This window comes from Equus przewalskii, chromosome 2 (assembly GCF_037783145.1).
Source record: "Equus przewalskii isolate Varuska chromosome 2, EquPr2, whole genome shotgun sequence".
Classification (NCBI taxonomy): Eukaryota; Metazoa; Chordata; class Mammalia; order Perissodactyla; family Equidae; genus Equus; species Equus przewalskii.
In genome coordinates, this window is record NC_091832.1 from 83045005 (window position 1) to 83059376 (window position 14372).

Here is a 14372-nt window from a genome sequence, read left to right on the forward strand (position 1 = left end):
ATTAGATTTGGGGTGGGCGGGGGGAGAAACATGGTTGTAACAGGAAATTCTTTAAACATAAATCATGTTTTCGGGACACAACCAGAACAGCAGAGGCAACAATAAAACCTTCCTTCGGCAGTGGGAATTATTTTCAGGCCGCATTTTAGATCAGTGGAGCAGAGTCCTGAGCTTGAATTTTTTTTTATTTGTAGCACAGCTGTCAAATAAAACATTAACTAGAAAATTTACTCTGTCAAAAAAGGGATATTCTAGTGCTTGTGGTAATATTTGATATTAGTGTGTGGAGAGGTGGACTGGTATTAAAGGAAACAAAAAATAAAGGTTGAGGAACACTTATGAGATTATCAGAAAATAATTTACCAAAAAGAGAGCAGGAGGAGTGAACCTCAACCTCATAGCAATAACAAATATTGCTGAGGAAGGATGCCAGAACAGGAAAACGTAAACTTGAAAAAATAACATTTTCCATGATGAGGGATGGTAATTAGTCTTTGGGTGGTGAACACGATGTAGTCTACACAGAAATTGAAATATAATGATGTACACCTGAAATTTATATATAAACCAGTGTTAGCTCTATTTAAAAGGAATAACATTTTCCAGAGTTAAGCCCAAGTATAAACTGTAGAGAATAAAGTTAATTTATATTAAAATATGAAACCCTTTAGATGGAAATAGTTAAACGTCACTCCCTGATTTTGATCTTCCCTGATGCCCAGTCTAAATTTGTTCTTTCTTATTATTCTCGCTGATTCTACCTTGTTCTTTCCTTTTATAATACTTATCGCTATTCATAATTATATGTCTGTTTGTGTTTGTTTAATGTCTGTCTGCCCCACTAGACAGTAAATACTCCGTGGGCAGGGACCATGTCTATTTACATGTCTACTTACCACTAAATACATGTGAGAAGGCTTAATACTCGGCACATAGTAGGTGCTTAGTAAATGTTTGTTGAATGAAAAATAATTGTGATAACTTTTAGGGCAAAAATTAAAATACTAGGAAATTTTAGTTAAAAAAGAAACCAGCTGCTCTTTTGTAAGCCTCTTGGTGCACAGGAGCACTTGGGTTTCCTCTGCGCCATATACCTCAAGTACCTACCTAGTTGTAGGGATTTCGCTCATCCTCACTCTTACAACCCTCTGAGGTGACGCTATCAAATCTTAAATAAACCTATTCTGATAACCTGTTTACATCACTCCTGTAGTTTCCATGCTCTCAGCATTTAGGTATAGGCTGAGGCAGAAGTCACTGTACATATTCTGGGATCAAAAATATAATCACAATATGGTGGGTTCAGTTTCTTTCAGTAGTTAAAACTCACTAATTTAACCTTCAGTTTTATAATTAGTAATAAGAGTGCATTCAGCTAACTAACTTTTGTCTTATCATTAGGAAAGCTGGCCCCTAATTTGACCCCATCCATTTTACCACTAAACCACTCCACTTTGTTCTTCATATTAATTGGAAATGATGTGAAAATTATTACACTTTTTTATATTTAGTTTTCTCTTTTCCATTTTTTATTCTGAAATGTCTTGAATTCTTCTTATGATATTCTTTATTGATAAAAGCTGATTTTTTAAATGAAATGTTTTTATGTCAATTTAAAAGGTTAAAGATTCAGACATGAACATTTTTAACATTTACCAGTTAAAACTACCTGCTTTAACTAAAGTTTTTATTCACAGGAGAAAAAACATACTTTATTAATTTTGCAATTTGAGATTGAAATGAATCTGATTTTAAAGTTACTAGTAGTAGGCTAAGTGCAAGAGTGGAAACACTGTGTTTGACTTTCCATCTGATTTGGATAGAGTATGTTTCAGTATTTTGTTTCTAAATTCTCTGCCTTTATAATAAGCTTCAGGTTTATTAAAGTCAAGAATTTAAAAAGTTTCACGTAAATACTTTTTTAGTTATATTTATTATCTTGAAAAGTTAAATATACTTAGATGCCAATACTTAATTGAGACCTTAAGCTTTTGAATAGGTTATGGTGTGTTCCAAGTTAAACACATACACTTTTTAGGCATATTAATTTTTTTTCAGCCTAGTGGTCTTTTTTCTTGAACATTTGAATTATATTTTTTTATGACCCCACTGAAACACTTACTAAAAAAATCATGCTGAATATTAAGGGTAGACATTCTGTGACATTCATTAGATCAGTAGAGATTCTGTAGACGCTTCAAAGGAAAATGTTAGCTAGAAACTACAGGGATGGGATGGAAGGGCTGGTACAGATATTTAATTCTTTAGATAAATTTGTGTGAATTATAAACACCACATCTGATTAAACAAAGAATTCTAAAAGATGGGAGCTTAATTTTTTCTCTGATACCATTATGTGAATAATTCACCTGTGTGAAGCCCTAGATATATAGTCAGTTTACTGGGTTCCTCTCCCCTATCCCCAGTTATTACTGTTAGATAAACTGCTGTCATCTTAATTTCATCACCCCCCACCAAGGAATTTTCATCATTCAGACAATTAAAACAAGAAAAGTATAACCTGACTCAAATTGCAATCACAATATATCGGTCCTTTTATCAGAACTTAGTTCATGTAATCCCAATTTAAAAAACAGCAGCTCTCCAAAGTGACTTATATTGTCCTTGTATAGATCACTTTACAAAAGAAGATGAAATACACTAAATCTTAATTCAGAGATGGGTTTGTGTTAGTGAAATCTGAATTATAGAGTACTTAACAGAAAGGCAACTAAGTTTTATTTTGAATCAGATAGAGTAACTTAAGAAATTGTTGAAATGATTCCAAATAAGGGTTCTCCTGGGCCTGCTTTAATCAGTAGACATGAATCATTTGTGATTTATAGTAGCCATGTATAATGACACAGTGTCATGGTCCTCAAACATTATTAGTTGAAATAGTTTTAAGTTATGTCTTTCAAAAATGTTATTATCACTGCTCAGTTGATTTTTTTGTTTTTGATATTCAAAGAAAACTTTTAGATTGGACTAGATCAAATTTTATTATAAAATCTGAATTATCAGAATCAGTTAATACGGGTTTATTATAAGTTAACTGGTCACTGGAAATTTAAAAAAAATTTTAGTAGCAATTTTTTAAAAAACTGTTTTGCATTTCAGGAAAATTGATCCAAGTGGTGTTTGGCCATTGGGATGTCGTCACTTGCCTCACTCGGTCTGAGTCATATATTGGGGGAAATTGCTACATTCTCTCAGGGTCACGTGATGCAACCCTTCTGCTCTGGTACTGGAATGGAAAAAGCAGTGGGATTGGAGATAACCCAGGCAGTAAGTACAATTTATTTTATAAGTAAACTTTTGCAAGTGATATATAATAACATTTTGCAGAGAGGTGAAAGTGAAACTGAAATTATCAAGCAGTTTTAATTTCTTAGTTGTAATTTAAGAAAGGTCTAGATAGCCTCGTTATTAACATTTTGTGACAATTGATAATTCAAATCTAAGCATGAAATCTCATTTTTCATGTTATAAGTTATACTTATGATCTGAAAATGCTAGTTCTTCATTGGAAATGGCTGTCACCAAATAAAATAGAGGTGTTTCATTCTCAAACAATAAGATATAACATAAAAGAGCAATCACATATTATCTTGTTTATTGAATTCATATTTTAAAGGAGCAAAAGAAAAATTAATTTCATGGAAACAAATCAGTCTTTGTAAAAAAAAATATGCTTTCATTTACATCTTAAAAGATAAAACAGGTCATACATGGCCAACATGGAATATTCAAATTGACTCTTGGTTTTTCAGATGGGAAATGAAAATGTTCACCAACAGCCTTAAACATCTTTATGAAACTATGCTGAAGGCACTAAAACAAAAAATGTGTAACCATTTAAAATTGTAATTCACAGAAGGCAAAAAAGGAAGCAGCTACCATTAAAACCAATCGCACACAGCTGCAGAAAAGAAATGGCTTTAGAAAAACACATTAAGAAGTAGGAAAAAACAATTAAAGGGACCACCTGAAAAATGAGAATTTAATTAAAATGATTATGACAACTCTGAAGAGTTCTTGCAAGAATAACTTTAGATTTTTACTTCATAAGTTAGAGCATTTTAACTGCTCTTAAATATTTACAGTTTCTTAATTTAAAGCAAGTTGCAGTGTATTTGGTTAAGGAAGGATCATGTTGTTCCTAATTACTTTACCTGAATACTGTGGTACGTACTTCTGTCACTCTGCCCCAAATTATGCAACAATCTGAATATGTTTAAGGCCCTCATATTTTGGATTGACTTCTTAAAGCTGTGCTTATTAAATGTATAATATTTGTGTGAAAGTGAAACCTTTTTAAAAAAATTTAGTCAAAAGCTAGCACAATTTTAAAAGAAGTATATGCAAAATATTTTATCAAAGCTGTTTCTGCTTTGTATGTATTTTGTTTGGTTTGGTGGGTAAACACAGTTTTTATTCAGTGAACCTCTAATATATATTTCTTATTTTAATCAAAACAGGGATAATTCCCTACACAAATAGAATATGAAAAATAACTTTAAGGCTGTGATGCTATGGATAATAGTCTTTGCAATCAGAACAAACTTTAGTGTGTGTGTGTCTATATGGGGGAGGGTGGTGTGTACCTGTGTGTATTTCACACATTTACACAGATATCTCCATTTTTATATACAATTACAATAAAACTTTAAAATGCATAAATTTCAGGGATTTTGTTTTTCACATTCTTTTGAAAAGACTCCATGTTCGTTTCATTATGGACCATTACATTCTGTTCCTTCTTCCTTTCTGGCTTTTTAGGATAAGTGACTGCTTTCAATTTCTTTTTTCCCTGTTTCTGTAAATTCAGTTATTGAGATTCATTAAATTATCAAAGACAAACCCAGATATGACATAGATAATAAATATACCATTTTTTTGTTATTTATCTGAAAGTATTTAGGAATAACCTCTGCCTTAAAACAGTGTAAGATGTTTCATGCACATATAGCAATCAAAATGCAAGAAAAAAATTTTTGTTTTTTTTTAACTTATTTGACCTAATCATGTTCTATATGTCATTACCATATATATGTGTATTCTGAGAAGTAGCTAAAGGCTTATTAGCTATACTTGTATGTAATTGTTACATTTCAGAAATTTTAAGTGTATTTAAAACTAGAAATATTCAGCTTTTCCAGAAGGGAGAAATATATTTATATATATTTAAATACCTTGTAAATCACCCTAGAGATGGTTTTTACATGCATGTCCTCTAAAAAAATGAATCAAGTAGGACTGACCAAATCCTGGAGTTTGGGGTAAAACAAATCTAAGTTCTAAGCTTTGCTGGGTCCTTCCGTCTTGTCTGTAAAATGAAAGCAACAATAGTAACTGCCTTAAGGTGTTATCAGAAGCACAGGATGCTTAGAGCAAATAAATCACCACACCAACACCATCTTGTTGGCATTAGAGTATATATTATAATGTTATATTTTTCACAAAGCACTTCATCTGTACCCTCTCATTGTCTGCAGTATGTTGGACATTAACTCCCAGTATGCTGGGATGAAAAGAAAAAAATAAAATAATAACATAACAGCACATCTAACAAAAATTTTAGAAAATTGTAATGTATTTTGACTAAATTAAATTACCTTTCTCAAAGTGAAACTCATCCTTTCTGGCCCTTTTATAATGTCTGATATCCCAATTTAATTTTGCTTTAGCTTTAAAGGATGAATCTGGGAGAAAGACAAATAGGTACTTTTTCATATAATGAGAATTTCCACACATTAGAATAGAAAAATGAACAAGCCAGTCTATGCTTTTCAAAAGAAAATGACAAACAAAAACAAAGACATTTTTACCGCTTGTGAACTGTTTTAAACGTTCGTGCAACCTCGTTCGGATTTTATAAGCCTCTGGCTCTTTGATGGCTCCACGATGCAGCCGCTGAAGTCAGCTTTTCAGATGAGGAATTTTAGGTTATGCGTATTCCTAACATTGTATCTCTTGAACGCAATATAAGTGACCTTTAAGAAATGGTCAGGCTTTTATATATATATATTCAATGTGGTTTAAAAATGCGCACAATGCCTCAACTTACATTTTTGAATTTGGACTTAAATAGGTTAATTAAAGAAAACTAGGCTGTAGCTTTTTCTGCATTTTATAGGTCTCATTCAAATATTTAGTTTTTTTACTTCAAAAATCATGCAAATAAGCTAGTAATTTTGCTTGCTAGAGTGATAAGCCTTACACCATTTTCTACAAATCTAACATTAGTACTATTTGTAAAATTGATAGCTGTATTACTGTTTCTTTAAAAACCGTATTATCCAGTATTAAAATATGCATCACTTGGGCAAAATCAGGCTAATGCAAACTGGGTAAAATCTGCATATAATATAACTTGGGGCTTTTAAAAGGATGCACGTTTTATGAAATCTGCCTACAAGACATGGCAAAAGCCTCATTTTCCTGTGTAACAGATAGTTTTTCATCTTTGACTCTATTGTCTTGAGATAGTTATCTCCCGTGGAATGCAATTTTCTTAATGAGAAGAAAAATTGAGGTAGGATTCCATTTAGTTGTGGATTTTTTTTTATAAATTAACCAAGAACATTTCAACGAGAACTGTTTTCTCCATGGAGGTCTCTCTCTCTCTGCCCTGGTACTCTTTGTGTTTTAGGACCGAATCTTGTCCACCAAAATGCTTTTCCTGAAATACTCATTTTCCTTCAGAATAATACTATCCAGGCTGTACATTTCCAAATTTGGGAGAAAATGTTCCCCAATGCATTTAATTGACATTTAAATACTTTAAACTTTGAAATGATCTCATAAGCAAGATGAAAATTTACAGAATAGTTTTCATACTGTATTAATAGATCATCAACTTAAAATTAAATGCTTATGAAGCATTTAAATGTAAATGCTTATTAAATATTTTTGGGTATCTGGGTAATATTTTTAAAGCCACAGTTGATTAGCTTTAGAAGCAAATGGTTGCTGACGGTGAGACTGTTGCATAGATTTGTGTGTGTAGTATTTCAGTAAAGTAGTTTTCCATTCTCACATTCTGTTTTTGATTTGATGGAAAGGTGGCATTTTTTTTTCTTCTTTGCAATGAGACATGCTAATCTATGTCAGCTTTCTCCTCTATGGGAATGGCGTCTACTGAAAAAAAAAAAACACAACTATTTAAGTTTTTTTATAACAAGATTCTGTTCTTTAAGAATATTTCAGCGCCGTTAATTAGAAAGAAGGTTTTATTAACCATAAGGCTAGCACTAACAGACCACAGAGCTGTTTTTTAAAGTACTGTATGCCATAGCTGCCCTGCTTTTTCTCTGTCTAAAACTTCATTTTGTTATACTCTCATCAATCATTTAAGTCATTACCGTAAATCCTACTGTTGTTAATTTTACTAGTATCACCCTAATGAGACATTCCTGCTATAATTAAAAATGAATTCTAACTTTGAGGCATTCTAAATTTTTTTTTAATGAATTTAGAATGATCTTGCCATATGACCATAAATACCACTGATATACATAGACTACTCATCAAGTCTATAAGAAAAGTAGTATCATAACATGTCCAGGTGTGAATTATTTACTGGTTGCCTCTGTGCACATGTGTTTATGCATATGTATATTTTTGTGAACATATTTAGGAATTATGTTCTGTTTGTCATAAAGTCTAATATGTTTTACTGAAGCTACTGATAAATCCTTATTCTTTGTCTTGCCAAAATATACATGGATGTAACACAAACAGTATTACTCTCCATAAGTAGGTGTCCTAGAGCGCCATCTGCTGGATGCATCGGGAGACTTAATGTTGGTAAATTTGAAGATCTGTGCTTGATAAGACAGGTGAACTTTGTTTTTAATTGCCTGTGATGTATTATTTATGGATCACAGATGTCAAGATATGTACATTTGTGTTGAGTCATATGATTTTATAAAAGAAATCACTTTCTTCCTTCTTTTGCCCCACACTAAACTGGATTTGGAACTCTCTAGTAAATATTTTGTTTAAGGAAAAAGCAAGCAGATATATCCCTAATGAAACAAAGCATCACTATTTGTCATGAGATAAACTCATCTTATTGATTGCAGGTCTTCAGTAAGCTACATTTGGAGAAAATTGTTTTGATGACATTTTAACTCTAGGTTCTTTATGTTCACTAGATTCTGAATATGAGAGCAATGCTTGAAACAAGTAGCCTTTTTATACCTGAGATATGACTCTTGATCTAATTCTTTGTCAAGAACATGAGTTCCTGTCTGTATCTCATCCGGGGCTTTCCTTGTGGCCCTACTTTTGCTGTTCACCATCACACTAACACTAAGACTGCCCTGTATTTTTCTTTTTTTTCTTGAAGAATTCATCAAGCAGGGTTTGAAGCAATATGTTGGCAGTGTTCAAGTTCAGGTGACATTAAAACTACATCTATGAAATTCTCCAGAAGGTCCAGGATGTTTAGTGCTCCATGATGTAATGCAGGCCTTCAAGTTCCAGCAAAACAACTCTGTATTTACTGCTTGTAACTAATAGTAGATGTGGTAAAAGGAATTATATTCATATGGCAAATGAATACAACCTTAATGTTCACCATATGCAGAGTGGTGGGGTGATGTGCCAATATATCACATTTATTTACCTTGTTTAGTTGCAGAGAAAAATGACTATAGCATTCAGCCCGTAGGCTATAGCCATATAAATATGAGAACAGAAGAACTAATGATTTATGCCCTCAAATTGAAACTGAGTGTCTTCATATGTAGACTTTAATAGTGCTACACAAAAGAAAGTTGTTTAATACTTTGTGCTCAAATAGGAAACTTAATTTCAAACAATTACTAGATTTAATCTAAGAAGGTACAAATTCTCTCTAGTCAATTAAGTATCGCCCTATAGGTTCTTAAAGGAGATTTTGAATGTCTAATTTAAGAAAGACTGAATATACTCTGAAATTGCAGGCTGCTGCTTCTCCTCCTTTTTTAAACCTAAAGGCAGGTATCTTCTGCTTTTAGAATATTGCTTGAGTGTGTGTGTGTGTGTGTACATTATGGTAGAACTACTAAGGATACATTTAATTAAGACCTCCTGGAACAACCTATCAGACTGACTTTACCACCTTCCAGAAAGTTTGTTTCATTAGAGAAATTGTATGACAGCTTTGTGTGTATGTACCTCATATTGTACTTTAGATATTCCTGAGAATTTGTGAAAAGAGACCCATTTTTATATGAAATTAAGTACTTAAATGCCTCTGATGATTTCTTTTACGATTGCCCTATTTTTTAAAGAAATTTTTCTCACATTCAAATAGGTTCAGTCAGACCTCAGATTTTGGATTTGAAGTGTTTTTAGGTAGGAAACAAAATCCTTAGAATTCTTCCTGCCTCTTGTGGCTTAGGGCTTCATGACTGTGGGGCTTTTTAGCTTTTATTCTTGTAGCTTGTAACTTTCTACAGCTGAGAGATTGCTTTATTTCCTTGGGGTGAGTGGGGTCAAGATGTTTTGTTTTTTAAATTTAGATGTAACTGACATATAGCATTATATTAGTTTCAGGTGTACAACATAATGATTCGATATATGTATATATTGTGAAATGATCACCACAATATGTCTAGTTAACATCCATCACCACACATAGTCGCAAATTTGTTTTCTTGTGGTAAGAACTTTTAAGATCTACTCTCAGCAACTTTCAAATATACAATACAGTTATTATTAACTATAGTCACCATGCTGCACATTACATCCCCATGATTTATTTATTTTGTAAGTGGAAGTATGTACCTTTTGACCACCTTTACCCATTTTGCCCACTCCCTGCCTCTGACAACTGCCAATCTGTTCTCTGTATCTATGAGTTTGGGCTTTTTTTGTTTTGTTTTTCTTAGATTCCACATGTAAGTGAGGTCATACAGTATTTATCTTTCTCTGTCTGACTTATTTCACTTAGCATGATGCCCTCAAGGTCCATTTTGTCGCAAATGGCAGAATTTTCTTCTTTTTTATGGCTGAATAATATTCCATTGTATATATACCACATTTTGCTTATTCATTCATCCATCACTGGACACTTAGGTTATTTCCATGTCTTGGCCATTGTAGATCATGCTGCAGTGAACATGGGGGTGAAGATATCTTTTAGAATCAGTGTTTTCATTTCTTTTGGCTATATAGCCAGAAGTGGGATTGCTGGATCATATGGTAGTTCTATTTTTAATTTTTTGAGGAACCTCTATACTGTTTTCCATAGTGGCTACACCAATTTACATTCCCACCAACACTGCAAAAGGGTTCCCTTTTCTCCACATCCTCACCACCACTTGTTATTTCTTGCCTTTTGGTAATAAACATTCTAATAGGTGTGAGGTTTTATCAGGAGTGAGGTTTTGGTTTCTCATTGTGGTTTTGATTTGCATTTCCCTGATGGTTAAGTGATGAGTACCTTTTCATGCACCTGTTGTAGATACCTATATGTATGTAGAAGATGTACCTATATGTACATCTTCTTTGGAAAAATATGTATACAGATTCTCTGCCCATTTTTTAATCGGACTGTTATTTTCCTATTGAGTTGTATCAGTTCAAAAGTCTAATGATAGCCAGCAAAATGTTGCAATGATTATTTATAGGTAGCGGAATTTGGAGGCAGCTTTTCATTTTCTTCCTCATAACTTACTAAATTATATGAATGCTTTATTGTGAGCATGTATTTGATAATCAGAGACAATAAATTTTGGGGGCAAAAATACCTAATTATTGTAACGTACCTTCACTTCCTGCTCTAGGCTTCTAGATATTAGTAGTTGTATCAGAATTTATATGGATTGTCAGGGAAGGTTGGAAAGTCTAAGAAAAGGAGGAATGTGAGAAATCAAAGTATGATTTCTAGAAATTAAGGTGTATTTTTTTCTTGACAAGAAACAAAAATAATGAGATCCATCTCTAATTGGCATTTATGCTGCATAGGATCAGATGTTAGACTTTTTCTGAAAAGAGTGCCTGCAACAGAGGGTGAAAACATGCATTATTCTACTACTACTGCTCTTACTACTACCACTTGTGTTACTAGATGATACTTTCTGGGTACTCACTGCATGCCAGGCACCATCCTAAGCACTTTACATAGTAGCTCATTAATCCTCCTAGTAGTTCTATGTGGTAACTGTTATATCCTTCTTTTATAGATGAGGCACAGAGTGAGCTGGGTCTTGAAGCTCCTAGATCTTACTAGAACTATGAGAACTTGCCCATGGGAGGTTACATAGCTAGCAATGCTGAGCCTGGATTCAAACTCAGGCACTCTAGGCCAGAGGTGCTGCTCTAAACCACTAAACAATTGTAGGTACATACTCACACAAACCCATTTTCTAATGTAGTCATAGAAGATAATTCCATTGTCATAAACTTTTATATATGTATATCATAGAGGAGAAAGGTTATAAAACAAGAACTTATAATTGATTTTTGTACCAACATTATCTTGTCTGGCATTAATAATTCTAATATTATTTACAAGAGGAAGCTACCAAAATTAACTATCAGTTGGTTGTCATGCCCTAAATGCAGCTTTGGCTTATTTTGTAGCCTATATGTTTAACCAAATTAACATTTTTTTCACCAAAGAGACCATAATGAATGGAGAGGAGAGGGAAGGGTTGGTGGAAACAGGATGAGCAGAACAAATTTCAGATAGTTTCTCTTTGCGTGATTAAAATGTAGTGTTATAATTCCCATTGAAAAATTAGGAAGTTAATGGAAAGGTTTAAGAAACATTTAACAGCCAACCTCATTTCTGCTTCAGAAAAGCCATTTCCTTTCTTGATTTACCATCATGGCAAGCCACATGAGAAAGCTTAGTATTCAAATTTCACGGTTTTTTTCCTCAATGAATGTTTTGTAGTGATTAAAATGGAACAAAAAGCATGTGCAAAACAAAGTATCCATCTTTAGGAAACGACTGGCATATATTATATAATACTTAGTTTTTTTTAATGTACATACATTTAATAATTTAATTATATATTTAGGCTCTTAAATTTATATTTTCTTTCAAAACAAGTACTGTATTGAAATGATTTTTTTTTTTAACAAAGCCAGGTTTCAGATTCTGTTTTACCTCTCTGAGAGGGCAGATGGTATTAGATTTTACTAATGGGGAAAATTATATCACTTGTCTTTATTTAAGGGTTTTATTAATTGATGTTAAATATTCATTTTGTATAAAATTCAGTTGTAATAAATAATTTGGACTTCAGTACAGCTTTTTGACCTTTCCACTTATAGACATTTATAATTATAATTAGGAGGTTTATAGTAAGGGCGACAAAACTTGATCCAGTGACCATTTAAAATCAAGTCATTTACAAATACAAGACCCTGTTTTTGTTCCCCTCCTTTTTCCCATAGTGCATTGCACATTATACCCAATAAATGTTATTAAGTGAATGAAGGAGTAAAAGAATGAATGAATAAACAAATGGGAAATGTTAACTTCTGGCCCAGGAGTCATCTAAACTAAGTATTAATTGGAAGAACTAATTTTATTTCTACAAAACTAAGAATAGGGAAATTTGAACTATACTTTATTTCTTAATAGTTGTGGAAAAAATGGTGAATGAATGAAGAGAATTTTCTCTCTGCTAATAACAACGTATTTAAACTGCTAATGAGAACTTTGCAGTACATTTTAAAGTAATTTAATTTCATAAAACTGAGAAGATGATGCCAAAAATACCAAGAACTTTATTCATTTTTAAAAATCTAACTCAAAGTTTGCCAGAAAAGCATATAAAGTCTATTTTTACCTGGATTATTAATCCCCTTTGCCTTAATGGAAACAGATCTTTTGAAATATTTTTCTCATTGGAGATTTATGAGCAGAGTACTCAAGAAATTACTGTTTCTTCTTCTCTTCTTTCAGGTATAACTTTAAGTGGCTCAGAGTCCATTTGATGGAGAAATACACTTAGTGTTATGAGGGCACCGGAGAACCACATTTAATAAAAACATTTGTTATTTTGCCTAATGGTGTAAAACATTTCACCTAATATTTTAAAACATAGGTCCAATATAAATGTTAAATGGGTATTATGGAGATCTTGTGTTGCTGAAATGCAAGGTGGGTTGTTATAATAGTGTAAGTAAGTAAGAGTAAGTTAGTACTGATACTCAGTATTATGTACTGAGAAAAGCACATCTGTAAAAACTGGTGTGTCCTGGTATTTGTGGCAGGATTTGAACTGTCTTTAATCTCCTTTGACTTGTTCATCTTCCTTTAAGGCCAAGCATAAAGATGCACTGAGTATCCTTTTCAGCCTTTGGTTAGGATTTGCATCAGTAGTCATAAACCTGCTCTCCAGACAAAGACACCCTTTCCTTTGAAGTAATTGCTCAACCTTTTCAAAGCAATCCAAAAAGTCTATCCTCTTTCTCTTTTTATTTTTCTTTAAGAAGAGTTTGAAGTGTAGCCCCTTAAACTAGCAGCAAGATAAATTTTTCTCTCAGCTTTATTGAAAGCCATGACGATTTTTCAAGCAGTAAGACTTTAAAAGGTTCTTAAGGGAATCTGTCCTGCTTTATGATCTAGCTTTTGGTATATCCTACTATCTCAGAAAGCAAAAGTAAAGACTTTTTGTATCCATTAACTACTGCAAATTTTTATCAAAGAATTAACCTAATATTTTTCAGAAGACATTTTTTTCTGCTCTTTATTCAGTTTAGAGACTTCAATGAGAGATGATAATAGCTTTGGGGTCTTTGAAAAAGTAATATGTGGCCAGTATTGTCTTATTTGAGCTGATTTCCCCGCTACGCTACGTGTTAACTCTGTGGGCCGACAAGTAGTTGGGAGGGGCAGATGGAGGTGAGTGCTACAATGAGAATGAGTTACATGGTTCCTAGATTCTGTTTCTAGGCTTTCTAAATAGAAAGATACACAGATAGGTAGGAATTTTGCCTTTCCCTTCTGTGGGATGTTATCGCTTGGGCTCTGTGATCCCGGACGGTGTCTAACAGTGTAACTATAGAGAAATAAACAGAGTCCGTGAGTCACATATAAAGTCTGTGTTCTGCGTCCGAGTATCTCCTCTACCCTTAGTGATTTCATTGCAAGTGGTTCCCAGGATATCTGTTAAACTTAAACAGTTTGGACCTGTTGGATTTAAATCTCATATCATATAATCCCATCTGCTGTAGTGAAATTTTAATATTTAAAACATTTAGTTTATTGGAACTTAAAAAATCCAACAAGTATTTATTTTGAGCAGATTTTTTTATGAGAAAATGTAAAGAATTCTCTATCTGCACGTCAGATAATATAGGGAGTACAAAGTTCAGTCTTTAAACAAGACTGGAAACAGATTTTCTTAGAGGAAGTG

At 32.8% G+C, this 14372-nt stretch overlaps 1 protein-coding gene across 5 annotated transcripts in view; it reads left to right on the forward strand.

Annotated features, from left to right (window-relative positions):
• The window catches only part of LRBA (LPS responsive beige-like anchor protein), a 706265-nt gene that overhangs the window by 672658 nt on the left and 19235 nt on the right, over positions 1-14372 (forward strand). For all 5 annotated transcript variants that reach the window (XM_070611607.1, XM_070611606.1, XM_070611608.1 and 2 more), the window contains exon 53: positions 3121-3288. In XM_070611607.1, the coding sequence (XP_070467708.1) occupies positions 3121-3288 (168 nt within the window). The remainder of the gene's footprint in view (positions 1-3120; positions 3289-14372) is intronic.